The sequence below is a fragment of the Phacochoerus africanus genome, chromosome 3 (genome assembly GCF_016906955.1).
Source record: "Phacochoerus africanus isolate WHEZ1 chromosome 3, ROS_Pafr_v1, whole genome shotgun sequence".
Classification (NCBI taxonomy): Eukaryota; Metazoa; Chordata; class Mammalia; order Artiodactyla; family Suidae; genus Phacochoerus; species Phacochoerus africanus.
Window position 1 is genome coordinate 165,193,204 of NC_062546.1, and position 26,806 is coordinate 165,220,009.

At 35.6% G+C, this 26,806-nt stretch overlaps 1 protein-coding gene across 2 annotated transcripts in view; it reads left to right on the plus strand.

The window, feature by feature from the left end:
• SLC39A10 (solute carrier family 39 member 10) overlaps window positions 1–26,806 on the plus strand; it is a 74,069-nt gene that overhangs the window by 44,323 nt on the left and 2,940 nt on the right. Inside the window, exons 4-9 of one of the 2 annotated variants that reach the window (XM_047773107.1) lie at window positions 7,329–7,498; window positions 9,296–9,484; window positions 14,186–14,306; window positions 15,548–15,916; window positions 17,282–17,362; window positions 24,712–24,902. In XM_047773107.1, the coding sequence (XP_047629063.1) occupies window positions 7,329–7,498; window positions 9,296–9,484; window positions 14,186–14,306; window positions 15,548–15,916; window positions 17,282–17,362; window positions 24,712–24,902 (1,121 nt within the window). The remainder of the gene's footprint in view (window positions 1–7,328; window positions 7,499–9,295; window positions 9,485–14,185; window positions 14,307–15,547; window positions 15,917–17,281; window positions 17,363–24,711; window positions 24,903–26,806) is intronic. The other variant, XM_047773109.1, reaches the window with a different exon arrangement.

Sequence of the window (26,806 nt, forward strand, 5' to 3'; positions counted from 1 at the left end):
GTTCTTTGTATGTTTGGTAGAATTCCCCTGTGAAGCCATCCGGTCCTGGACTTTTGTTTGTAGGGAGTATTTTTATTACATAGTCAATTTTATTTCTAGCGATGGGTCTGTTTAAATGATCTATTTCCTCTTGTTACAGTTTTGGTGGGCTGTATGCCTCTAGAAGGTTGTCCATCTCTTCTACGTTGTCAAATTTGTTGGCATGTAATTGTTCATAGTATTCTCTTACAGTTTTGAGTATTTCTGCAGTATCCATTGAGATTTCTCCTTTTTCATTCTTATTTTATTTGGATTCTCTCTCTTTTTCTTAGTGAGTCTGGCCAGAGGTTTGTCAGTTTTGTTTATGCTTTCAAAGATTTTTTTTCTATGTGTTTTGAATCTCCATTTTATTGATTTTTCTCTCTGATCTTTGTTTTTTCCTTCTTCTGCTTACTTTAGGTTTTTTTTTCCTTCTCTTTCTGATTCTTTGAGGTGTTATGTTTTGTTGTTGACTTGAGATTTTTCTTCTTTTTTGTGGAAGACCTGTATTGCTATGAAATTCCCTATAAGAACTGCTTTTCTGGCATCCTATAGATTTTGTATGGTTGTGTTTTCATTTTCTTTTGTCTCAAGGTAATTTTTAATTTCCTTTTTGATTTTCTTATTGGAGCACTGGTTTTTTACTCTGCATGTAGTCATTTTTTTCTCATTTTCCCCCCTGCGTTTTTTTTTTTTTTTTGGTCTTTTTGCCATTTCTAGGGCCACTTCTGGCATATGGAGAGTCCCAGGCCTAGGGGTTGAATCGGAGCTGTGGCCTCTGGCCTACACCAGAGCCACAGCAGTGCGGGATCCGAGCCACATGTGCAACCTATACCACAGCTCATGGCAATGCTGGATCCTTAACCCACTGAGCAAGGCCAGGGGTCGAACTCACAACCTCATGGTTCCTAGTCGGATTCATTAACCACTGAGCCACGACAGGAACTGCCCCCTGTGTTTTTATTTCTAAATTCATGCCATTGTGGTCAGAGAAGATGCTTGAAATAATTTCTAAAATTTGTTGAGGTTAGTTTTGTGGCCTAGTATGTGGTCAATCCTAGAGAATGTTCTATGTGCACTTAAAAAGTATGTATATTCTGGATTTTGGGGGTGTAATGTCATGAAAATATCAATTAAGTCTAACTGTTCTATTGTGTCATTTAGGATCTCTTGCATTATTGATTTTCTGTCTAGGAGATCTGTCCCTTGATATGAGTGGGCTGTGAAAGTCTCTTACTATTATTGTATTTCCATCAGTTTCTCCTTTTATGTCTGCTTGGATTTGTTTTATGTATTTAGGTGCTCCTGTATTAGATATGTATATGTTGATGAGTGTAATTTTCGCTTCTTAAATTGATCCCTTGATCATTAAAGAGTATTCTTCTTTATCTTTCTGTGTGGCCTTTGTTTTTGTCTGTCATGAGTATCAGCAACTCTGGATTTCCTTTCACTTCCATTTGCATGAAATATCTTTTTTCATACTCTTACTTTGAGTTTATATGTGTCCTTTGCCGTAAGGTGAGTCTTTTGTAGGCAGCATATTGTAGGCTCTTGTTTTTTTTTTTAAATCCATTTTGACAATCCACGTCTTTTTATTATATCATTCAGTCCATTGACATTTAAGGCAATTATTGATAAATATGTATTTATTCTCATTTTAAAACTTGTTTTCCAGTTGATTCTTTTTGGCTTTTTTTAGTGCTGCAACCATGGCATATGGAAGTTCCCAGACTAGGGGTCAAATTGGAGCTGTAGCTGCTGACCTATACCACAGCCACAGCAATGTGGGATCTGAGCCAAGTCTGTGACCTATGCCATAGCTCATAGCACTGCCAGATCTTAACCCACTTAGCAAGGCCAGGGATTGAAATTGCGTCCTCAGGGATACTAGTTGGGTTTGTTACTTCTGAGTCATGACAGGAACTCCTCCAGTTGATTCTGTTTCTCCTTTTTCCTTTTTTTTTTTTTTTTTTTTTTGTTGAGCGATCACCTTTTATTTTATGCTTGTGTCCTCTTCTTTTGTGTGAATCTATTGTTTGTTTTTGATTTGTGGTTGCCCTGTTTTTCAAGTGTGCTAATCCTTTCCTGTATCTGCTTGCTTTATATATAGGCTCAAACACTTTCTAAAAAAAGCATCTGGGAGTTCCCATCGTGGCACAGTGGTTAACGAATCCAACTAGGAACCATGAGATTGCGGGTTCGATCCCTGGCCTTGCTCAGTGGGTTAACGATCCGGCGTTGCCATGAGCTGTGGTGTAGGTCGCAGACATGGCTCGGATCCCGTGTTGCCGTGGCTCTGACGCAGGCTGGCAGCTATAGCTCCGATTCGACCCCTAGCCTGGGAACCTCCATATGCTGTGGGAGCGGCCCAAGAAATGGCAAAAAGACAAACAAACAAACAAACAAACAAAAAGCATCTGGATTTTCTTACTTTCCTTTCCCACATTTTATGACTTTGATGCCCTTTTTTACATCTTCATGTTTGTCCTTCTGCTCTTCCTTGTGTTTATCTTTGACTTCACAATATGTTCCCCCCCTTTTTGATCCAGTATACAGTTGTCATTTCCTCCATCCTGTATCTTCTTACTTCTTTCTCATTTAGAGGTGACATTTCAATATTTCTTTTAGGATAGGTTTAGTATTGATGTATTGTTTTAGTTTTTGCTTGTCTGTGAAATTCTTTATTTCTCTTTTCTCTTTTAAATGATAATCTTGATGGGGTAGAGTATTCTAGCTTGCAAATTTTTCCCTTTCAGAACTTTGAATATATCTTGCCACCCTCTTCTGGCCTGTTACTTTTTTGTAGAAAAATCAGCTGATAGCCTTATGGGGGTCCATTTATAACTAACTCTTTGTTTGTCTGCTTTTAGAATCCTCTCCTTATTTTTAAGTTTTGCCATTTTTATTTTAATGTCTTAGTGTAGGTATGCTTGGTTTCATCTTGTTGGAAACCCTCTGCGTTTCCTGTATGTAGGTATGTCTTTCCTTTTTTAGACTTAAGTTTCAGCCATAATTCCTGCAAATAAACTTATTTTAAGTGAGAATTGCAACACTTTTTAATATTTATTTATTTATTTATTTTGCTTTTTAGGGCTGCACCCATGGCATGTGGAAGTTCCCAGGCTAGGGGTCCAATCGGAGCTACAGCTGCTGGCCTACACTACAGCAGTGCAGAATCTGAGCCACGTCTGTGACCTACACCATAGCTAACGAAAATGCCAGATCATTAACCTGCTGAGCGGGGCCACAGATCAAACCCGCAACCTCATGGTTCCTAGTCGAATTCGTTTCCACTGTGTCACGACAGGAACTCCACTGCAAATAAATTTAAATCTGCCTTTTTCTTCTCCTTCTGGGATCCCTATTGGCATGCTGTATATTATCCTATAGATTCTTTATATTGCTTTCATTTTTTTTTTATTTGGCTTTCTGTCTGCTTTCTTGATTGGCTGGTTTTCATTATTCTGTCTTCTCTGTGACTTATTCTTTCCTTTGCAGTATTCATTCTGCTATTCAGTGCCTTTAGCTCAGCTTTTGTCTTGGCAAACAAATTTTCTAATTTTTTGCCTCCTCCTCTTGACCTCTTTACTGTTAGTTTCTAGTTCCTTTTTAAAGTAATCTGCATTACTGTCAATAGCCATTCTTAAATTTTTTAGTATTTTCATTAACTCTCTTTTGAACTCAGTTCCTATTAGACTGCAGAGATCTGTTTCCCTGTTTGTTCCTTCAGGGGAATTCTGTTCTTTTAACTACAAATGGTTCCTGTGCTTTTTCATTTTGCTTATATTTTTCTTATTCTGAGTTTAGGGAAAACAATTATCTACTGTAGTCTTGGAGGGCTATTTGTATGCTGGAGTGCCCCTGTTTATCTTATTTTGGTTACTGTTTTGGCATAAGGCCTGCTTTTGGTTTGGATGCTTGCTATCTCTTTCCTCAGTCTGTGCAGGCCATTACGCCGTTAATATGGATTGTGCAGGTGCATGGCCAGCATGTGCTTCCAGGGAGATGGTGGCAATTGACAGTACCTGCAGCCAGTGCCTGGTTGCTGGGCCTTTGGCAGTGGCTGCAGCCCGCAGAGAGATGAGGGCAGTGCCTGGGGGCCCTTGCCAGTAGCAGCAGCAGCAGGGTGTGTGCATTCCTAGGGAGTTGAGGGCAGTGGGCAGTGCTAGGTTGCAGGGCCCTCTGTGGCAATGACCCCCCAGGGTGACTGGGGCGGCAGGCAGTGCCTGGCCTAGCACTTTTAATGGTGGCAGTCTCTGCCCACCTATGGAGTCCAAGAGGGCTGCAGTTGTTTGCATCTGCTCCTGTAGCCTGGGCAAGGGGTGCCTTGCTGCCTGAGAGCCAAGTGAGCAGAGAAAGAAATTCCTAAGGCAGCCCTGACTGCTCTCTCTCACTCTCCAACAATGGCACCTTGCTTCTTTGGCAGGCCCAGGCCTCCTCCAGCATTCCAGTGGTCCAGGCTGTGTGGACCACTTCCCAGCCCCCACAGGCTCTTTCCACACAGCCAACCCTAGTCCTTTCCCCAAGAATGACCTCTGAAACCCAAGCTACAGCACCCAGCCCCTGCCTGAGTGTCTCAGGCTGTGATGTGCTGGACAGTGGATCCTACCATCTGTCCAGCTCTCTCTCTGCTTTGCCTTCTTCAGACAGGCTGCTGTGCTTTTCTCCAAGGCTTTGAGGCTTCCCTCAGTCCAGCTGATCTCTCCACCTGTTGGGTGGCCTCCTATTGTGCAGATTCCTTTCTTCTTTCACAGCTCCCTCATAGGAGTGCTAGTACTGTACTGATTCCCCCCCCCCCCATCTCTCTCTCTCTCTCTCTTTCTCTCTTTCTTCCCCCCTTTTGTTCTACCCAGTTATGTGGAGGTTTTCTTGCCCTATTTGGAAGTCTGAGGTCTTTTGGCAGCATTCAGTGATGTTCTATGAGTATCATTCTACATGTAGAGGGTTTTTTGGTTTTTGTTTTTGGATATGTTTGTGGGAGAAGGTGAGCTTCACATCCCATTCTTCCACCGTCTTGATCCCAGATCTTCCTATAAGGTTTCTTTCTTTTTTTTTTTTTTTGTCTTTTTGCCTTTTCTAGGGCCACTCCCGCAGCATATGGAGGTTCCCAGGCTAGGGGTCTAATCAGAGCTGTAGCCGCCAGCCACAGCAATACCAGATCTGAGCTGCACCTACACCACAGATCATGGCAATGTTGGGAGTCTTAACCCACTGAGTGAGGCCGGAGATCAAACCTGTGTCCTCATGGATGCTAGTCAGATTCATTTCTGCTGATCCATGACCAGAACTCCAGCTGCAGTATTTTGACAAACCTTTTTTGGTTTAGTTGGCCAGTGGCTTTATTGGCTACCTGACTTTATATATACCTGTGGCCGCTATGCTCGAACCTATTCCCTCAGGCTTTCCCATTCACTGATTTTATTGTTCTGTTGTTCTAGTCTGTATGTGGGGGACAAACAAATGAAGTAACTTGGTCATCATTATTAAGTGAACCTTTAAACTTTGACTTTACTTTTTGCTTTATGCAGCAGAGTTTTTGACCTCATTTCCTTGTGCCTTGCAGTCCCAATCTTAGTAGAGGAGTCTCTTATTATTTGAGTCCACTAACCAGGATGTTGCTTTGATAATGAATCCTTCTGTGACCTTGGTTCTTTGGGAATTGAGTTCTTATTCCTTATTGCCCCCCAAATCCTTGAAAAGCATTGAAGCTACTGTGTTCAGTCTCTGGCTGTGTGTTTCAATCTTTTTTTTTTGTCTTTTAGATTCCCAGTGTTTATATCATAGTAATTATCTGTTTGACATAGAATAGATGACCTATTTTATTTGGAGTTAATTTAGCTAATGAGAGTTGGTTATTGTGTTAATGTTATTGGATAATGTGACTAAAATGTCCACTGAATAAACATAGTTTTATTGATCAGGTTTAGCCTTTAGTGCATCATTAAAATTTCATTTTTTTTACCTATCCTTACTTCTCTTTGTCTTTGAAAATTTTCAGTTATCTTGATGAAGAAATGAATTTTAACTTTATTCACTTATCACAAGACTTGATACAGTCTTTCAGCAGATGTATAGTCTTGTTAGATTTGATTAGAAAATTAGCATTTTAGGAGTTCCTGCTGTGGGACAGTGGGTTAAGAATCCAACTATATTGGCTCAGGTTGCTACGGAAACAGTTTTGATTCACCACCCAGCACAGTGGGTTAAAGGATCCAGCATTATTGTAGCTGCAGCATAGGTTGCAGCTGCACCTCAGATTCATTCCCTAGTTCGGCACCTTCCATATGCCTTGGGTGCAACCATTAAAAAAAAATGCTGTGGTTTTGGCCATAAAAAAATTTAAAAATAAAACTAGCATTTTAGATTAAACTTTACAGTTACCACTCTTCAGTGAATTTTCTGTAGATTCTATTAAGTAGAATTTCTATTAAGTAGAAATTTTAAACTTAAAACATTTCTGTTTGTTTTAGGCCTTTAAGGGAAAGTAATCTCTCATTTTAAGTGAAAATTCCTCATCTTTTGAACCACTGGCATATATTTCTGATATGAATAGCCTAGATAAATGTGTACAGAATTATACCTGTTTCTCACAGATCGTATTATAAAAACTTTTCTCCTTTGATCCAGTTAAAATTATATAGTGAAAAATTTTAAAAAGTAGTAAATTGTATAGAAAGCTAAATTGTAGGAAAGGGAGTTTGGAAGTGGTTATGGAAGAAAGATGATACCAGGGGAAATAGGATTGAATTATCATTTGTAAAATAAGAAATGAAAATAATAAAGCTGTCAGTAATAAGGCTGTTTTATGTCTTATCTGAGTATATTTCTCTTTGGGGCCAGTAAGTTAAGCTTCTTAAACTTTGAAAGATTTCCATAGATAAAGCTGCATTAGATATTTGGTGTCCTTTAATGCTCACAGGCGAGTTTTATAATTATATTCTCTAAATAGAGTTTTATTGCTGTGGCTCTGTCTTTAGACATTGGAAAATTTTTACTTAAGTCTGGGTGGCATAAGTGAATCACACCCTTAAGTCATTTTAAGTCCCTGTTTCTAAAAAGATGGGCCATGAAGATAATATTTACAACTGGTATAAGTTTCTTAATTTTTTTTTTTAAGTATTCAAGTTGGTTATGTGTTTATTTGGTTTTTGTTTTGTTTTTTAAACACAGCAGTGCCAAAATATAAAGCTTCTTAAAAATCATATTCTAAGATAATCAGTCTTCCAAGACTCATTTATGTTATATTCTTTTTTTGGAGCTTTTGGTTTATATTGTCATACTAATGTTGAATCTTTCTTTCCTTCCTACAGCGTGGATTTGTGGTATCATTTCTATCACTGTTATTAGCCTGCTTTCCTTGCTAGGCGTGATCTTGGTTCCCATCATTAACCAAGGATGCTTCAAATTCCTTCTCACATTCCTTGTTGCACTAGCTGTAGGAACAATGAGTGGAGATGCCCTTCTTCATCTACTGCCCCATGTAAGAAACCTTTTAAATCTTTAAAAAAAAGTGAAAATATTTAAGCTAAAAGGGTCCTTCATTAGCAAGCTGTAGCATACTAATCTTCTATTTACTTATAAAAGATATTTTTTGCATTTGTATAGTTTTAAATTAAGCAGTATTTTTGAAATAAATTGAATCATTAGATTTTCAAGTAGCAACAAAAACTGGCAGTGTCAGTTTTATCTTCCTATCACCATGTGTACATATAAAATCATCACAGTGTACACTTTAACTTTCTTATAATTTCATGTCAGTTATACCCCAGTAAAGTTGAAATTTAAAAAGTATTCTATCTAAAAGTGAATACTTAGACATCAGTGATTGATTTATCATTATCTTTATGGTATGTCAAGAAAACAATTAGAAAAATATATAAGGGCTTTTATAATGATTGTGTACATAGCCAGTGCTCCATAGGCATCTTTATTTGAACAGGAATAGGTAGACATACTCAGTTAACTATAGGGCCGTTTATCTTTTTACCTGGTGTACCGCTTGTTTTCTTCCATTTGAAAACCCTTGTAATGATATGATCTTAAGTCCACACTCCTAGTACCTAGCTTATCAACCTTTAAAAAATTTTCACCAATTAAGTGTTTGAACCAGTATTACTGTTTTTACCTCACATTATAAAAACAGTGGGGCTTTTTTCTTTTCCAACTGTAAAATTACAGGTCTAAATATATTTTTTTAATGTTGTCATCATCTCTCTGTGGGGGTATTTAGGAGGCAGAATTGTGTCTGTGTGTTGTGTATACCTCTTTTCTCCTTCTGCATTCCTGGTTGAGAATTCCAGATTTAGTATCTAGAATAGTGTAAGAAATTGCCTTAAAATAAATGATGTTAATACTGTGAATATGCATTTTTTCGTTAAGTTGATTTATTATGTATTATTTCCCCTTTTATTTCTATGCCTTACCTGCTCTTTCTACCAGCCATCAGGCATAGCAACAGTCTTACTTCAGAACTGGGCCTAATAAGAACAGTTGACATGAAAACAACTTATTTTTTGTCTTAAGAAATATTAATTAAATGAAGCTATTAACTTTTATGATGGTCTCATCTTGTTTGAGAGGCTTAGAAACTTCTTTCTGTTGACAACTAGCAAACAAAAAGAATACAAATAAATTTTACAAGGAAGGAAAATACTGAAGACTAGTTCTCTTTTACATGCTCAAAGATTAATATTAATATAATGTTAATGTTAATTATTATAGAATTTATGCATTTCATAATTTTAAAAGAATCTTGTTTCCATACACATTTATTTTTGCGAAGATTTAAAATGTAGAAAATTAAACACATGTTTAAGATATACTTTTTCTCGTGCTCAATAATATTTTCAGAGATAACATTTTATCACTTAATAGTATAAAAATAAAATCAGCTTAAAAAGTTTAGATTACAGGGAATCATGATGACCTGCTGGTGAATTAATTTGTTTTAATTTTATTAAATATTAAGCATTTATTTGGGTCCCGTTCACTTCATTTTACAACAGACCCATCATTTCCTCTTATCTTACTGCTGGCTTGATTCTCTCACTATACGATGTTTCTTAACCCCAATAGGCATATGAGTTTTTTGGTCATTGTTTTAGAATTACCTTGAAATGTTGTACTTTCTAGGCCACTGAGTATAACAAAATTAAAGGAAAGAATACTTATAATATAAGTGAGATAATATTAGGGAGATTTTTTTTTTCTGGAGATTATATTCTCAAAATAGCATTTTAATTACTCATTTAGAATCTTCTATTATTCTTATTAACAGTCTCAGGGTGGACATGATCATAGTCATCAACATGCACATGGGCATGGACATTCTCATGGACATGAATCTAAGAAGTTTCTAGAAGAATATGATGCTGTGTTGAAAGGACTTATTGCTCTAGGAGGCATTTATTTGTTATTTATCATCGAACATTGCATTAGAATGTTTAAGCACTACAAACAGCAAAGAGTAAGTATTTTTTAATTGTTTATTTTCAGAGGTATGAAACTCATAAACCATTGTTTTCCGGCTTTTTGTTTTTTTCTTAATTGTGGTGTTGATATATATGAAATCTTTTTTTGGGGGCCTTGCCTGTGAAAGTTCCTGAGCCAGGGATCAAACCTGCACCACAGCAGTAGTGACATGAGCTGCTGCAATGACAGTGCCACATCCTTAACCTGCTGGTGCCACAAGAGAACTCCTAAATCTCTATTTTTTAATAGATTATCTTCAGAGGAAAACCAACTTTGATCTTTGCCATTTTTTTTTGTCATTACATTTGTTTTGGTATTTATTATCAAGATAAAAGAGCCTCAGTTTCAATTAATTTTGGTTGCTTCTCATCTAATTGAGTTAAATAGCCTAGGAAAAGCTATTGGCTATTTTATGCTTATTATAAAAATATATAAATAGAAGCAAGTCTCATCAGTATTCATAAGTGGTATTTTCTAGAATAAGTGGCTTTCATTATCATATTTTTAATGAAAATGTTTTCACACGACACATTTCTTTCCCAAAAATGCCTTGCCAGTGGTAGAAGTAATAGAGGTAAGAATTTAGATTCAGGGGGTTTTGTAGGAAAAAAAATATAGTGAAATGAAGAAAATGGTGATTCATCTCAAGATGGACAAACATTACGATGATACTTGGACCATTGATTAAATGCCCTACTTGTCATCAAGTCTGTATTTTCACGTCACATTTATTAGAATAAGACAAATATCTACAAGAATTTTTCTCCCAAGAAAATTAAGTTCAGGGATATTACTATTTGCTGTGATTTACATTCTTTCCTGTTCACATTAGTTCATATCTATTTTTAGAGCTCTACTTTGAATACATCTCACTAACATGTTTGTGATACTAATTGTCTTCAGTATATGCTGTTTAAGTAAATCTAGAGAACATTTTTAGAAAGCTTTCCATAAGAAAAAGTTAGTTAACTACGTATATAAAAAAAATCATTTCTTTTTCTTCAAGGATGCTGGAGTCATCATCATAAGGTGTAGCCCAATCTTATGGTAAAACTTTAATGCTATTTTTATGGATATATTGTGAATGTATATATTTTGTATATATTCCCTTGAGACAAAATATGATTTATAACAGAGCATTGAACCAGAGTGATTCGAGTTCTTGTCCAACCACAAATTAGCTATGAAACTGTGATTCATCCATCGTGATTTCCAGTTGCTATCTAAAAACATGGGAAATAAATCCTAATTCTCTCTATTTTCATATAATATTCCAAATGGTGTACTTAATTTTAATGGCCATATTTTAGTCAGGACAGGATATTTAATTGCTTCTAAAGGAGGGTTGATCAAGATGGTATACTCAGTAAAGTATTACTTGAGGAGTGGTCAAAGGAACTGAGAAGGATCAACTTAGAGAAAACTGAAAGAGATCTAACAGCATTTGGTTTGGGAGAGGCCATGTAGAAGGTCATGTGGATAGGTGAAGAATTGCAGATGGTAGGAGGGATGCCAAGGTAAGGTAGCTGGAGGAAGATGAGTCAGTGAAGGAGATTATTGCCAGATAATTTAGAGGAGAAGTGAAGGGGGCTTGTGTCTTGGCATAAGGAATGTGGAGGAAAAGGTGATTAAGAGAATTATCTAAATGAGAGAATCAGTTAGAAGAAGTTGATTGGATAAAGAATTTAGAGTCCATCTCTGTGGGTACCTAATTTAGAACACAATTATAAATTACAAAGTATATAAAGCTTTGGAATTACTGGGAGGCCCTAATTTTTTAAAATGTGTTACCAACCAACATTGAAGCTAATGTGTGGAAAATATTAGGGACTGTATACTCTACAGATAAGTATAAAATGTAGTCCTTCAAGAGATAGTTAAAAATAAACAAATTTATGTTTTTTAAAATAATTTAGTCTTGATCTCATTTGAACTAGAATTTGCTGGCAGTATTAAACATTTATTTTTAAAACATTTATTCTTATAAAGTAAACTAGTGTAGGAGAATGGAGTCCCCAAAACATGGCAGCTTTTTTGTAAATTTGAAATGGTGTGTTAAGTAAAAAAACTTAAGGAAACACCTTTGGCATTTGAAAATGTAGCAGTTAAGAATTCTTTAAGAGTTCCTGTTGTGGCTCAGTGGGAACAAACCCAACTAGTATCCCTGGCCTTGCTCAGTGGGTTAAGGACCTGACGATACCATGAGCTATGGTGTAGGTCACAAACGAGGCTGAGATCCTGCGTTGCTGTGGCTATGTTGCAGGCCAGCAGCTGTAGCTTTATTAAGACCCCTAGACTGGTAACTTCCATATGCTGCAGGTGCAGCCTTAAAAAGCAAAAACAGAAACAAAACAAAACAAAAGCTTCAAGTATATTTAAAAAAAGTAGTCTGGCCAGATAAATTAGTGCATCTCCTTTATGTTAAATAGGACAATAAGTAACTTAAGATGAAAAAGTACATAGCATTTTTAGAAGAAAGGGAATTGGAGATACTCAAACAGCATTTGACCTGCTGTGTAGAATCATCTATTGGAAGGAAGCTTTCAAAACATGAGTAAACCAGATGGGATGTTGAGGGTAATGATTTGGCAAAGTTTTTAGGAAAATGGACAATCAGAACCAAAGCAATTAAAATCCCAGCTGACGTTTTACCTTATATATCCTTCATTGACTTTTGTACTGTTATTGGCTCCTTCCTTTTTTTCTTCTTTAACTCATGTTGAAACCACTGCTTCTTTTCTTCTCTTTAGGATGTCTCCATTTTATTTTCTTTCGAACATTTTCTGTTTCCCCAGTTTCTGTTAACTACTGCTACAATGCAGAACAATCCAAAACTTAATAGCTTATAACAGCAATCTATTAGTTTTTAAAAAATTCTGTCAGGAATTTAGGCAGGATTCAGCAGCACAGTTCTTCTGCTCTGCCTGGCATCAGCTACAATGAATTACTCAAAGTCAGCTGGTCTGTGCTGGCCAGGGCGGTGCAGGGCTGAAAGGTCCAAGAAGGCTTCACTCAATGTCTGCATTTTTGTATTCTTCTACTTGGCCTGAGTCTAGACTGAGTTACTTCATAGCCCAAGGTGCTAGTCTAGAACTGTCGAGGCATCACTTCTATTGTATTCTGTTGGTCAAAGCAGGTCAAAAGGCCTCTAAAATTCAGAGGGCAAGAAATAGACTCTACCTCCTTACAGATGGAGAAGAATGCTTTTATAGGGAGCGAAGAATTGATGGTGGCCATCTTTGGAGACTCTACCGCACAGTCAACTAGCCATAACAAGCTTACTTACGTAGCATTTAGAAGACTTAAACATCTAAAGCATGGTTCATAGCCCCTAAGCAAAACCAACAAGGAAATGCTCTGCCAGTCAGTAAGCATCTCCTGGAAAACTTGTTTTTTACTTTCATACTATTCTAACATACTTGATTATTTACTCTTTTAAATGAACATTGATTAGAAGTTTAAGTTGGGGAGTTCCCATCGTGGCTCAGCAGAAACCAATCTGACTAATACCATGAGGACATAGGTTCAATCCCTGACTTCTCTCAGTAGGTTAAGGATTTGGTGTTGCCGTGAGCTGTGGTGTAGGTCGCAGACAAGGCTCAGATCCCAAGTTGCTGTGGCTATGGTGTAGGCCAGCGGCTGGCTCCAATTTGACCCCTAGCCTGGGAACCTCAATATGCCGCAGGTGTGGCCCTAAAAAGACAAAAAAAAAAAAAGAAGTTTAAATTGGAAGAGTTGGTAGTGGTTAGATTAGTAAAAGAAACCATACCCTTAAGAGAGAATATAGGAAAATTCAAAACTAAACGAAATACAATAATTAGAGTTTATTAATAATTGAGAACAGATTAAATAAGAAAAGTTGTCTTTATTGCAAGGCTGTTAAGTCAGTAACTGATAAGTCATTTTCATGCATCTCATATAATCCTCATAAGACTCTCTTTTCATTTTATAGATGAGTATTCTTAGATTTAATAAATTTAACATACTTGTCCAAGTCTCATAGAAGTAAACTATAAACCTGGGATTTTAAATCAAGTTTGACTGTCCATTATGTCACAGGTAGGGAAATGTAAAGCTGTTAAACATAGAATGAAATTCAAAAGAATAAGCTTTTGGTTTTTTTAGGGCTTCCAATTCCCTCACACTTTTAAATGAGATTATACATATTTCACACATTTCACTTGGGTTGCATATAATATTGTACTGTGTACCTTCTTTCTTTTTTTTATTCTTTTTATGGTTGCACCTGCAGTGTATGGAAATTCCTGGATGAGGGGTCGAATTGGAGAAACAGCTGTAGCCTACACTACAGCCATGGCAGCACTGGGTCCTAACTGCATCGGGACCTGTGTTGCAGCTTTTGGCAATTCCTTAACCCACTCGGCAAGGCCAGGGATCAAACCCATACCCTCAGAGACAACATTAGGCCCTTAACCTGCTGAGCCACAATGGGAACTCCTGTGTACCCTATCTTTAACTAGGAAGGTCTGTGAATCGGACCTTTTAGTTGACTATTTGGGGGGAAAAACATGCAAATATCATTGGTTAGATCCCTTGACTAACTTCTAAAAATGTTTTCTCACTCATTTTCTCAATAATTTATAAAGTCACTGCCATTTATACCCTTAGATGTAAACAAGTGAATATTGTTGCTAATTGTGGCTGAAGATTTATTTAATACCTGATTTTTTTCCAGGGAAAACAGAAATGGTTTATGAAGCAGAACACAGAAGAATCAGCTATTGGAAGGAAGCTTTCAGATCATAAGTTAAATAATACACCAGATGCTGACTGGCTTCAGCTCAAGCCTCTTGCCGGTAGACAATAGTTCTGACTAAAGAGAAACCTTTTAAACATAAAAATTGAAATACTATTTCTAAACTGTGCCCATGTTGTTTGCAATTTCTTGTCTTTATGGCTTCCTTAACATGTGGTTCTAACTTTCTATGTGTGTCTTAATTGTGATTTCATTTTGTGTTTTTGTTATTTTCAGCCTTATTTATATTGGAATATGAGACCAATTAATTATAGGACAGGGAACATATTGTATTTTTTACTTTACAGAAGAAAAAATGAAATAAAAGGGCTTTTGGATTAGTGTTTTATTTTTTGGTAATGCAAAAATCTCCATACCCTTCATATGTAATTATTTTCTTATGAGAAACAGAGAATTGGCCTTTGTACTTAAAGGAGAATGGTCTCTGTCTTTGAAATCTCTGCTCATCCATGCATCTGTTCTGTTGCATGATAAATATAATGAGGTAGCTTACAATTTCAGGGAAACATAATAATTTTTAAATATAATTTACCCCCTTTATTTGTGAACTTATGTTTCCCCTGAGTGTACCAATGATTTTCTGTAGAAAAGGGATAACCTAACACTGCCCCAGAATACAGTTTGGGAAGCATTAGGATCTTTGTCACATAATAAATAGCTTTTGAAAACTAAGTAAGAGGGCTGTCTTAATTTAAAAAAAAAAAACATTATCAGATGTTATCATTTATATGGGTTTTTGAACTTCATTCTGGTAATGATCTAGTGATGGTTTTTGTCAGATAGAGCCTTGAAGGATGCAAGTGATTTACATTTTGTCTTTGTTTTCTTAAATGTATAAGAGAAGGCTAAAGTGGGTAAACTTTAAGGTTCCTTCTTTCTCTGAAAACTTGTCAGTTTATTTTGTTATCCTGTAAATGCTATAGTAACTTTTCACCCTTTTACTTATTTTAATTTTTATTATCAACTCATGATGATGTGTTCATTATGTTTTGTAGTATCTTCATGCTTGCCAATTTCTCTCCTCACTTTGCTGGCTCTTGATTTCAGTTCCCTTCCATTTACCTCACCTGGTTCATCTTTTGGACTCTTAAAACTGAAGTTTGTTTCATGTGTGTGTGTGCACTCACATATTTATATTTATTTGTTTTTATATATATAAGAATTTAAAAATACATTTACTTAGGAAATGTTCATTACACTGCTATTTGCCTGGGTTTAAATTAGCAAATATGCATTCATTTACTTGCTGATAAAGCATATCCTTTGCACTTATAACTATAGGAACTGATGACTCAGTTGTTTCTGAAGATCGACTTAATGAAACTGAACTGACAGATTTAGAAGGCCAACAAGAATCCCCTCCTAAAAATTATCTTTGTATAGAAGAGGAGAAAATCATGGACCATTCTCACAGTGATGGATTACATGCCATTCATGAGCATGATCTCCATGCTGCTGCACACAACCACCATGACGAGAGTAAAACTGTGCTGAGGAAGCATAATCACCAGTGGCACCACAAACATTCTCACCATTCACATGGGCCCTGTCATTCTGGATCAGATCTTAAGGAAACAGGAATAGCTAATATTGCTTGGATGGTAATCATGGGGGATGGCATTCACAACTTCAGTGATGGTTTAGCAATTGGTAAGTAGACTTGAAACTTCGGTTTTAATTTGTTATTCTTTAAGACTGTTTTCCTTCTTCCAGTATTTTAATACTAATCTTGGAGTTTAACAAATATACTATTGTATAGTATTCCTATTTTTGGTTTTTCCAAAGGCTATATTAATGATTTTGGTAAGTTTATTTGACATCAGGGTATAATTTCTGAGGGTTGTTCTTTGTACCTGTAAACAAATGTTTGTACTATGTTTCTTTAGTAACTTGATGTCCTATTGAAGGCGTAGTTACCATATTGAAAAAGCTATCTTAACATACTTTCAGAAACATTTACACATCTCTGAACCAGAACAAATGAATTTCAATCTTAGGTTTAAACTTTTTTTTAACATTTGAAAGAGTTGAAAAAAATTTTACAATAGTAAAAATCCATTATGCGAAATTCAAACATTATATTAGAATCTTGCAGGAGTTCCCACTGTGGCACAGGGGAAACTAATCCGTCTAGTATCCATGAGAATGCGGGTTCAATCCCTGGCCTCACTCAGTGGGTTAAGGATCTGGCATTGCCGTGAGCTATGGTGTAGGTCCCAGACATGGCTTGGATTCCGCGTTGCTGTGGCTGTGGTGTCTGCCCTCAGCTACAGCTCCAATTCGACTCCTAGCCTGGGAACTTCCATGTGCCGAACTTGTGGCCCTAAAAAACAAAGAAAAGAAAAGAATCTTGCAAATGTAAATTGATGCTTACCAGTTTAGGAGAATAATAAATGTGTTTAATACATAGTTTTCTTTGAGATTCAGACTATTAAATAGTCATTCAGAAGTATTATTAATCCACACTGATAGTCTTAAAGAGTAAAGAATTTTACCAGTACAATCAGATGCATTTATACTTATGATTTCATTATTCAAATGACAATCTATGCTACTTATGCTGTAAATCTAGAAGAGTTTGGATAAGGATACTAGGCATTTAAACATCTATAAATGTTCGTATGCAAGAGCATGTGCAATTACAGACTTACATGACTTAAAATTGAGCATTTCTTTGCCAATCAGAGATAGAAACACTGAAAACCATTACTATTTCAAAGCTGTTAGTGAATTAGAAGGCTACAGAAATAGAGAATTTAATTCAATAGGGAATATTTCTTTCATTGAGTAAGTAGCTCTTTCTCTGGATGTCACATACCTATTGTACCTCACAATATGTTCAAAAACTATGTTGTGAAAGATTAGTGAGTCACTCATTCATTATAAAATTAGTTTAGATGAACAAGAGACTACATGTCATTATTAATGAAAATAGAAAAACAGAAGATCAGTAAAGTGTCACCTGAATTTTTCCAACACCTGCCCCCTCTTCCCCCACCCCTCCCCCACCCCCAGGAGCAGCTTTCAGTTCCGGATTGACGGGAGGAATCAGTACTTCTATAGCTGTCTTCTGTCATGAACTGCCACATGAATTAGGTAATATGACCTTAAAATTTTTACTAGATTTCATCCAACATTAAGAAAATTGATCTAAATGCATCTAAATTTTAGAGATGTTAAAACATTAAAAAAAAAATGACTGAAGGCAAGTATAAAGTGTCATCATTCTCTTATTGTATAATTTTTGTTAATAAGTTCCTTAAAAATGTGTATTGTTTCATATGTATGTATTTTATGTAAACAATATTATGTTATAGCCCACTCTTTTTCTTATTTGCTAGTCATTATGTTTTAAACTCCAAGCATGTTATCATGAATTAATTTGATATGTTGTTTCTGCCCCGTTTCTACTCAGAGGTGTGGATTTATCACATTTTTACATATTTAGCACCTAATATTGGACACACCATGTGTTCTTTAATTTCCTGCCACCACAGATAATGATGTATTGAACATCTGTAGACCTGGAACTTAATAGACTCTTATGAGAACATCTTTGGGTTTATACCCAGGAGCAGAATTGATCGGTCTTAAGATATGCATGCCTGAACTATATTGCTATCCAGAATAACTAGTGTCCTCTCTAACCAGCAATATCTGAGAGTTCTTGTGTTTCCACATCCCTGCCAACACTTGGCATTTAACTTTCTAAGTTTTGCCAATTTATAAAATATACAATGACATTTTTTTAAGCTGGAAATTATCAATCTAGCAATGCTGTTTAGTTTCTCTTCATGTGTTTTGGTTTCCTTCTATAAACTGAAAAACAAGAAAAAAAGTGAACATGCATTCACAGAAAATATCTGAAGGATGTAGAGATGATGTTAATTAGAAAGGAAAAACTGTCTTTTGAGTATCCAAGGAATTTCTTTGTGTGGCCTTTCCAATTTTAGATTTTTCTTAGGTATATCTGGCTGTGAAATGTATATCATTTGACTGTTTAATTGTCTTCATTGGAAGTACACTGATTGGCTCACTTTGAATAGAATTTATTCATATAATTTTCTTAGAAAGTTACTACTGCTCATATAAACAGAAGAATCTCTTAGTGCTTACTTGGTGCTGATTCTTTAGGGTTTGATTCCTTACAGTTTTGTTTACCTTGTCAGCCTTGGGCATGCAGTGTTATATCTTGTTTATACACCATAATCCTTTCCCCAGACCCTTCACTGTCTTTTGCTGGGACAGTTTCCACAGTGAGTGTTTATAGCTATAGTTTCATTCTGTTCCAATGTATCTTATATACCTATTGGCAGATATATCTTCTTGCCATGTGACAATGCTATTATGTGGCTAGATGTGACTTGCTTATGTAATCAGAATCTTTCAGTACCTTCCCTTACATGTAAGGTAAAAGCTGATTAGTTCTACTTTCAATGACCTTCATATGAGATTTCTACCTACCTTTCCAGCCTTACTCATTGTATTTGCTTTGCGTCTTTATTGCTTTACCCAAATGCAATTCACCAAACATTCATTCAGGTGCCTGAACCTGTTTGTTTGCTTATACCTTCCTCCTAAGTTGGCTTGTCCTACTGGCTCTATCCCTAGTATATTGTATTAAAAGAGTCTTTTTCCTCCAATTTCCTTACTGTCCTCTAGTATCCAATGCCTTGCATTACTCTTTCCTCTAAACTTTATCACTTACTCCCTGTAGGTCCTTCTTTTGGTGTTTAGTGTATTTCCATGCTAGATATCCTGTTTTTTATAGTATAGCTTGTGTGCAGATACTGTATCTCACACCCTTTTCTAACTGCTTTCCTATGTTAGTAAAAGAATGATACGCCAAATACTTCCTTACATTTCTGTAAGCAACGCAAATCAAGAATTTCTATCAATTTTTGTATATGAGAAACATTACCTAATGGTTTAACCTTTCTTTTTTTAAAAACTTACTTAATAATAGACTTGGATAGTCACATATACATCCACAGTTTATTAGGAAAATCTTCAACTTCACACCTTCACCTTCCAACCACTGCTCCCTAAAAGGAGTATGCCAGGCCACCTCATAATTAAGTGTGGTTATAGTGAATTGCCCTTAACTCTTCATGATCCACTTTGACAAAGATTTGACAGCAGAAAGTTTGGTGATTAGGGATGGTTACCTTCCTGTCATTTACTCCTTTTTCTTTCTTTAGTTTCTTATTGAAGGAGTGAAACTCAAGGGATGATAGCCGCATGTAAAACAAATACAGTCCATATCTTATTGGTTAGATAAACCCTTTCTTGATGGGTATCAAGAGCTCTGGTAAATGTCTCAGACATTGAGGCTCCAAATCTCTGCCTGTTTTACTCCACAAACCAGCGGTTAAGATGCTACTACTATTGCTATGAGAGGAAATATCAGTCCAGAGTATACAGCAACTTTGCCAGAAGAGAAGACTGAGACATTAGGATAATGTGCATTTTCCTCCAATGCCTAGTGCTAAATTGATACAAATTACCCCATATTCTAGTTCCTAGGCTCCTAGGGAAGAAAAAAATCACAAAGGAATGACTCTTGTTCCTCTTCTGGAGGTGATAGAAAAGACTTTGGCTTTTTAACCTATCAACAAGCTAGAAGTGTTTTAAAGGAAGTTTTAAAGAAACTTGTGGAGCCTAAATTTTGCCTTTACGGCACATTAATGGGGAACTTTGGTAAAATAGGGGCAGATATAGGTATCTACCATGATTAGACTATATGTTCTTACTCACTTGGGGGAAAACAGAGTGCGGAGAGAGGCGTAGAAGCCGCTTCATCAGAATTCCCAAACAAGGAGAAAATCAGTCCCCTGGAGGCTGGAATAGATGCATGGTAGATGGATAGGGGAATGTCCTCTTCCCATAGGTTGTTGCCAAAGCAACATGATACATCACACACATTCCAGGATAATTTATTTGATACAAAACTCGTTTCCCCCTAGCTAAATTTTTGATTATAAATTCTTAAAACTATTCTGAGACTTCTATACTGAAGTCATACCCTAAGGGGAAAAACATGTGCAGTTGACCCTTGAACATGGTTTGAACTATGCAGGTCAACTTATATGTGGGTTTTTTTCTGTAGTAAATCCTATGATACTACAGATCTGCAGTTGGTTGAATCTGCACATGTAGAACCAAGGATACTAAGGGTTGACTGTGAGTGATATGCAGATTTTCGACTGGGCCCCTGTGTTGTTCACAGGTCACTTATATTTAAGCTACTTTGCAGTACTTTGGAGACTGACCCTCAATCTAGTCAGTAATTCCAAGTTTTGGTGTTCCTCTTCTGAACAGATTGCTGATTCTCTAATATTGTACCAGATTTTGTGTGTGTGTGTGTGTGTGTTTAGGAATGTGATATGAAAAACGTGTACTTTTAAGCCTTAGAACAGCATAGGGAGGTTCACTCTAAGAGGTGTGCAGAAATTGAAACCATCTGAGGAAAGAGAAAAGCTGCATCTCTTATTTCATGTTTGCTGTGACGTGTGGTAATGAAGGAAATTACTGATTTATTACTACTCTTCTGTTTTTGCCAAACTTCTGTAGCTGAATTTAGGTAATTTCAGTATTATTCTATTACATTCTCTCCAGTTTTTCACATTCTTTCAGTAAGGAGCTGCATAAACATTTGAAAAATAATTTATAAGAAAACCTATCTTAGAACATATAAAGGGGAAATGAGGTTGAAGATAATCCAGAAAGTGGATGATCTAAACTCTTCTTGACATGAAGTAATGTGTTTTAATGTCAGGGAAAAAAGATTTTGATAAATAAATGTAGCTATATTATTAAGACTCAGCTCAGAGAGACTATAGAGTGCTATCCATTTTTTTCTTTCCTCTTGTATATCAAGAGTTAAATATAAATTGAAAATAAAATATTCATAATGTGCTGAATTGTCCAGGGAAAACTGAGCATTCATTGTATAGATTTGTACATGTGCATAAATGTATTTAAGACAAAAAGAAAGTACCTTAAAATATATGCTTATTTTTGAAAAAAATCTCCAGTCGATATTAGCAGGTATTAACATAATTACAGCATTGGATCCTGTTAATTTAACAGCTTTGGCAGGCACACCTCATTCTTTGTGCTAATGATATCCTTTGTCAGCAGAAAGGAAAGAATATTGATTTATCAAAAGATGAATAGATTTGCTTATTCAGTATAAATCCCAACTGGATATTCCTTTGGGAATATCATTCCTTTTTCAAATGTTTATTCAGGTTCTTACTGAGAAGGGAAGGGTAGAAAAATATACAGATAACTGAGAAATTATAACCTTGATATAAGACTAGGACAAAGATAGATTTTAAATAATTCATCTTGATACAAAATCATCATATACAAAATCATTTATACCGCTATATACTAGCAATGAAAAATTGGAAATGGAATTTTCAAAAATTGTAAAATTATAGTAACACCAAAAAACACAAAATACTTTGGTTAAATCTAACAAAATATACATAGAATCTGTATGCTGAAAACTGCAATTCACCAACAAAAGAAATCAAAGAAAACTTAAATGAAGAGCTAGTCTAGGTCTATGAACTAGAGGACTTAGTGTTTTTAAGATACTAATTCTCTGTATAGAATCAGTATATTCCCAAGTAAAATCCTAGAAGACTTTTTTGGAGATAAATGAGTGTTTTAAAAAAATGTTTATGGAAAAGAAAAGAATGGCCAGAAAAAATTTGGAAAAGTACACCAAAGTTGAATTTAAGACTATTGTAAATCCATAGTAATCGAAACAATTTATATTGGTTAAAGAATAGGCACACAAATCAGTGGAACAGCGTATAGAGTCCTCACACATATGGCAACTTATTTTCAACAAAAGTGCAAAGGAAATTCCATGTAGAAAGAATAGCTTGTTCAACAAATGTTGCTGCAATAATTAGATATCTACTTGCAAAAAAATTCTCCCACCATACACAAAAATTAACACAAAATAGATCATTGATCTAAATGAAACATTTTAAAATAGACTTTAGAAGAAAACACAAGAGAAAAATCTCTGTGTCTTTTGGATTAGGCAGTTTGTACTTAGATACAACACCAAAAGTATGCTCCATTAAGGAAAAAGTAATAAAATGAACTTCATATAAAGTAAAAACTACACAAAAGGCACTTAAAAGAATGAAGAGACAAGCCACAGACTGGGAGGAAGTATTTGGAAAATGTGTATCTGACAAAAGATTTTTAGGATATTTAAAGACCTCTCAACTCAGTGATAAGAAAACCTCAACAACAATAACAACAGTGGATAACAGATAAAACACATGAGCGTTCAGGTACTAGATTTGTGATTGTGGGCTGCAAAGGATAGGGGGCAACCAGAACTCTCATAAATTGCTGCTAGAAATCCCACTCTTAGGTATCTACATACAAGAGTTGAAAACTTATGTTGACACAAAAACCTATTTACGAATGTAAATAGACAATGGCTTTATCTATCATTGCCAAACATTGGAAACCTAAATATCCTTCAGCTGCTGAATGGGTAAATAAACTATTGTGCATCTATGGAATATTACTTAGCAGTGAAAAGCAGTGATTTTCTGATATAAATTATAATATGAATGAATCTTACATGTTAAGTGAAAAAAATCTAGACTTAAAGGACTATATACTGTATGATTCAGTTTATATGACATTCTGGAAAAGGCAGAAAGCAGATCATTGGTTACCTAGGAATTGAGGGCTTAAGGAAATTTTTTGGGGGGGATAAGTAATGGAATAGTTCCAGAGTTTGATGGTGGTTATGGTTATTTGGTATGTACTTTTGTGAAAACTCATAGAACTCAACATCAAAACAAAAGAGGAATTGTGAATGTCATTTATACCTTAATTTTAGGAAGTATTAACTAAATTCATCTTGAATCTTGACTAGTTAATTCGTGGTATTTGGTTGTTATTCAGGGATGAAAGCAAATCATCTTCCTATCCACTAATACCAGGGAAGACATTGAAGTTGATAGTTTGTACCTATGAGAGTTTTGTTTATTGAGTATTCAGTAATTCTCCTTTTAAAATCTTATTTTGAAATTATAAAAGGAAAAGCTGTATTTTATAACCTAAAATGTATTTCTGTAGTCTTCATTTTGTATTATGTAAACCTCCCCCCCCCAGTGAAATTGTTCCATTAACAAGGTTGGTGGGTGAATTATTGAAAATATGATGAGAAATTTGTGGAGGAAGAATTTGGGGAATTCTTTCCTTGGAGGAGGCTGAGGAAAAAAGGCCAGAGGAAATTAAAATTCTAGGGATGAGAGGTGATAAAAGCTGACATTGAATCCACGTCTCACCAAGGGAATTAAGTATTTAGGATTAGAGGGAAAAGATGTAAGAAGAATAGTATTTGATGGAAACTGGAGAATAGCACTTTAGAAGCCATTGGAAGATAATCTCCTTAGGTGTATTAACTTTCCCAAATAATGTTGCAGGATGTATTGTAGTTTGTAGCAATTCATTGGAGCATGGAAAATAATGCTTTGCTATTCTATATAGTACCTTACATATGTTGAGTGTTCAGTAATTGATTGGATGTTTGTACATTTAGTGACTAAAACAAAAAAATTCTTATAATTTAGTAAAACTATTGCTTTTTATCCTTTGGCTTTACAACTGTTATTTCCAGCAGCATTTTGCCTTTCTAGTAATGACTAAACAATATTTAATCCTTTTTTGCCTGGTGTTCCAACTTCAGACAGATGAAGGAGAAAAGTCTCTTCATTCTTCTATACCTCTTTAGGATTTTCAGAATTAAGATTTAATTTTTCTTTGGAAAAAATGAAAACATAAACAGCATACAATATAGAGTCTATTACCTCTGTTCTTACTTAGCCCATTTCCATTTGAAAAAAGGGCAGAGATCAAAGAAGAGAGCGTTGTTGCTCACAGAGAGCAGTCGTGAAGTTCTCTCTTATTTTTTAAAAAATTTTCATTTCATATTACCCAGTAAAATTGACCTTGTTTTTTGATGTACAGTTTTTTGAATTTTAACATATATATAGATTTATGTCACCACTACTACTACCATCAAGGACAAGAACAGTTCCATCATCCCAACGAACCGCTGCATGCTGTCTCTTTATAGTCACATCCCTTTCCTATCCTTGTTCCTTGGTGACCACTGAGTGTTCTCCATCATTATAGTTTTATCTTTTTCAGAATATCATGTGAATGGAATCATATATAACTTTTCAGCCTGTCTTTCAGCATCATGCCTTTAAAATTCTCCCAGGTTATTGCATGTATGAAGGTTTAATTTAATAAGTAAAAAGTAAAATTTCATAATAAAATTTGTTATTAAAGGTATATCTTTTTATATAATTCTTAATTTTTTTATTGTTTTTCTACATTTGTGTGGAAAATCCTATGGTTTTAAACCTCACATTATGTCTTAACTGCAGGTGATTTTGCAGTTCTTCTTAAAGCAGGCATGACTGTAAAGCAAGCGATTGTGTACAACCTCCTTTCTGCCATGATGGCTTACATAGGCATGCTTATAGGCACAGCTGTTGGTCAGTATGCCAATAACATCACCCTTTGGATCTTTGCAATCACTGCAGGCATGTTCCTCTACGTAGCCTTGGTGGATATGGTAAGAGAGCTTATTTTATATATTTGTTGTTTTACTAAATCTGTAAATAGAATGAAGCTTCCCAAAATGAAACAAATCTTTGAATGTGGTTTGAAAGGCTAATAAATATAACCCATTTTAAAGATTTTTAGAAAGACCACTTTGGCTATAAGGAGGAAATTTTTGTTGATTTATAGTCATTCAATAAGATAATAACAATACCACAAGTTTTAGTTTGAGATACGTTTAGGATACCCATTTGGAAGTATCTGGTTTTTAGGGGGCTTTGCATAGCACCTATTGATCAACCAGTCTGGAGCATTGGTGCATTTTAACAAGCACGGCTGCACAGGTAGGTACTGGCTGGCTCTTAGCTGTGGTTATGACAGACTCTATTGGTATTGGCATTCAGAACAGAATTGAATGTAGGGAGCCGTGGTGCCTCCTCTCTCTGGTATGTGCACATGTCTGGGGGATATATTTCTGTAAACATACATTGTTTATACTTAAATATTAAAGAAAGTTTTTATAACAGTAAAAACTTGGAGGAAAAAAATGTAATAAAATAGTTTTACTAGAACCACAGGCAGGAAGTTGCCAGTTTTAGTCTTAAGCCAGGGGCTGGCAAACTTTTTGTAAAGGGACATTTGTAATGGTCATTGTCACAACTACTTAACTCTGCTGGATAAGGGCAGTAATCTCCATTAGTGTACATTCCTGTCATAGACTTCTAAACAGAATAGATGATCAGAGTGAAGTCATTCTTAAATAGAACCGTCAGGAGATTCTTAAATATACTGTAGCATGTCAGAGTATGGTAGATGGATTAATTGTACTCATTATTTAAAAATGAGTAACGGTGTTTCTTCCTAGCCAGGCATTATGTGGTTAATACTACATTTCTCCTCCCTAAACCCATAAGCATCAAAGATATGGTTTGGAGTAAAGCTTAGTGTCAAAGAAAGCAGCATATCAATGTCATCTTTCTGTATTCATTGCAAACTTGAAAAACAAATAACAGAAAAGTGAACGTGACGATTAGAAATGGCAGTTATTTTTGCAATTTTGATTATCTTTGGGTGGGAAGAATTTATGTGTATAATATTTTAAGTGTAATATATGCTTGTGCTTTAGAAGTTGAACTATATTTTTCAATGCACTATACCTTTAAGGATACTGGAAACTTTGAAATTTAAAAAAATTTGTCACTATTAAGAGAGTAGAGTACACTGTGAAGGCCATGTGCATAACTTAGCAAGTAGTTCTGCTGCATAGCTTTGATATACTATTTTCTCTGTCTGTTACCAGAAGGGAAATAATGGTTTTTTAAGAGCATGGAGTTAGCATATCAGTTTTGGAATTGTTTGTAAATATGTATTTGATGAAATGTGCAGTTGGAAATGAGACTTTTAGATAGAAAAGGGTGAAGAAATAATACAGTTTTGAATGAAATGTCCCCCAAAGGAATCTTACTTTTTCAGTGAACTTAAAATATATAAGTAAATGTGGGAATTGTGAGTTCTTTTCTGAGAGTTTAATTGGCAGTAGTAACCTGTCTTATATACTTTAGCATAAAGTAAATGCCAGAGTTGATAAGATCAGTGGACAGTAGCTTTATTTTGTTTTATTTTTGTCTTTTTGCCATTTTTTGGGCCGCTCCTGCGGCACATGGAGGTTCCCAGGCTAGGGGTCGAAATGGAGCTGTAGCCGCTGGGCTACGCCAGAGCCACACAGCAACACGGGATCCAAGCCGAGTCTGTGACCTACACCACAGCTCACGGCAATGCCAGATCCTTAACCCACTGAGCGAGGCCAGGGATCAAAACCACAACCTCATGGTTCCTAGTCAGATTTGCTAACCACTGAGCCACGAGGGAACTCCATAGAATTTACTTCATATATAGCTAGAGCATAAAATTTCTTTC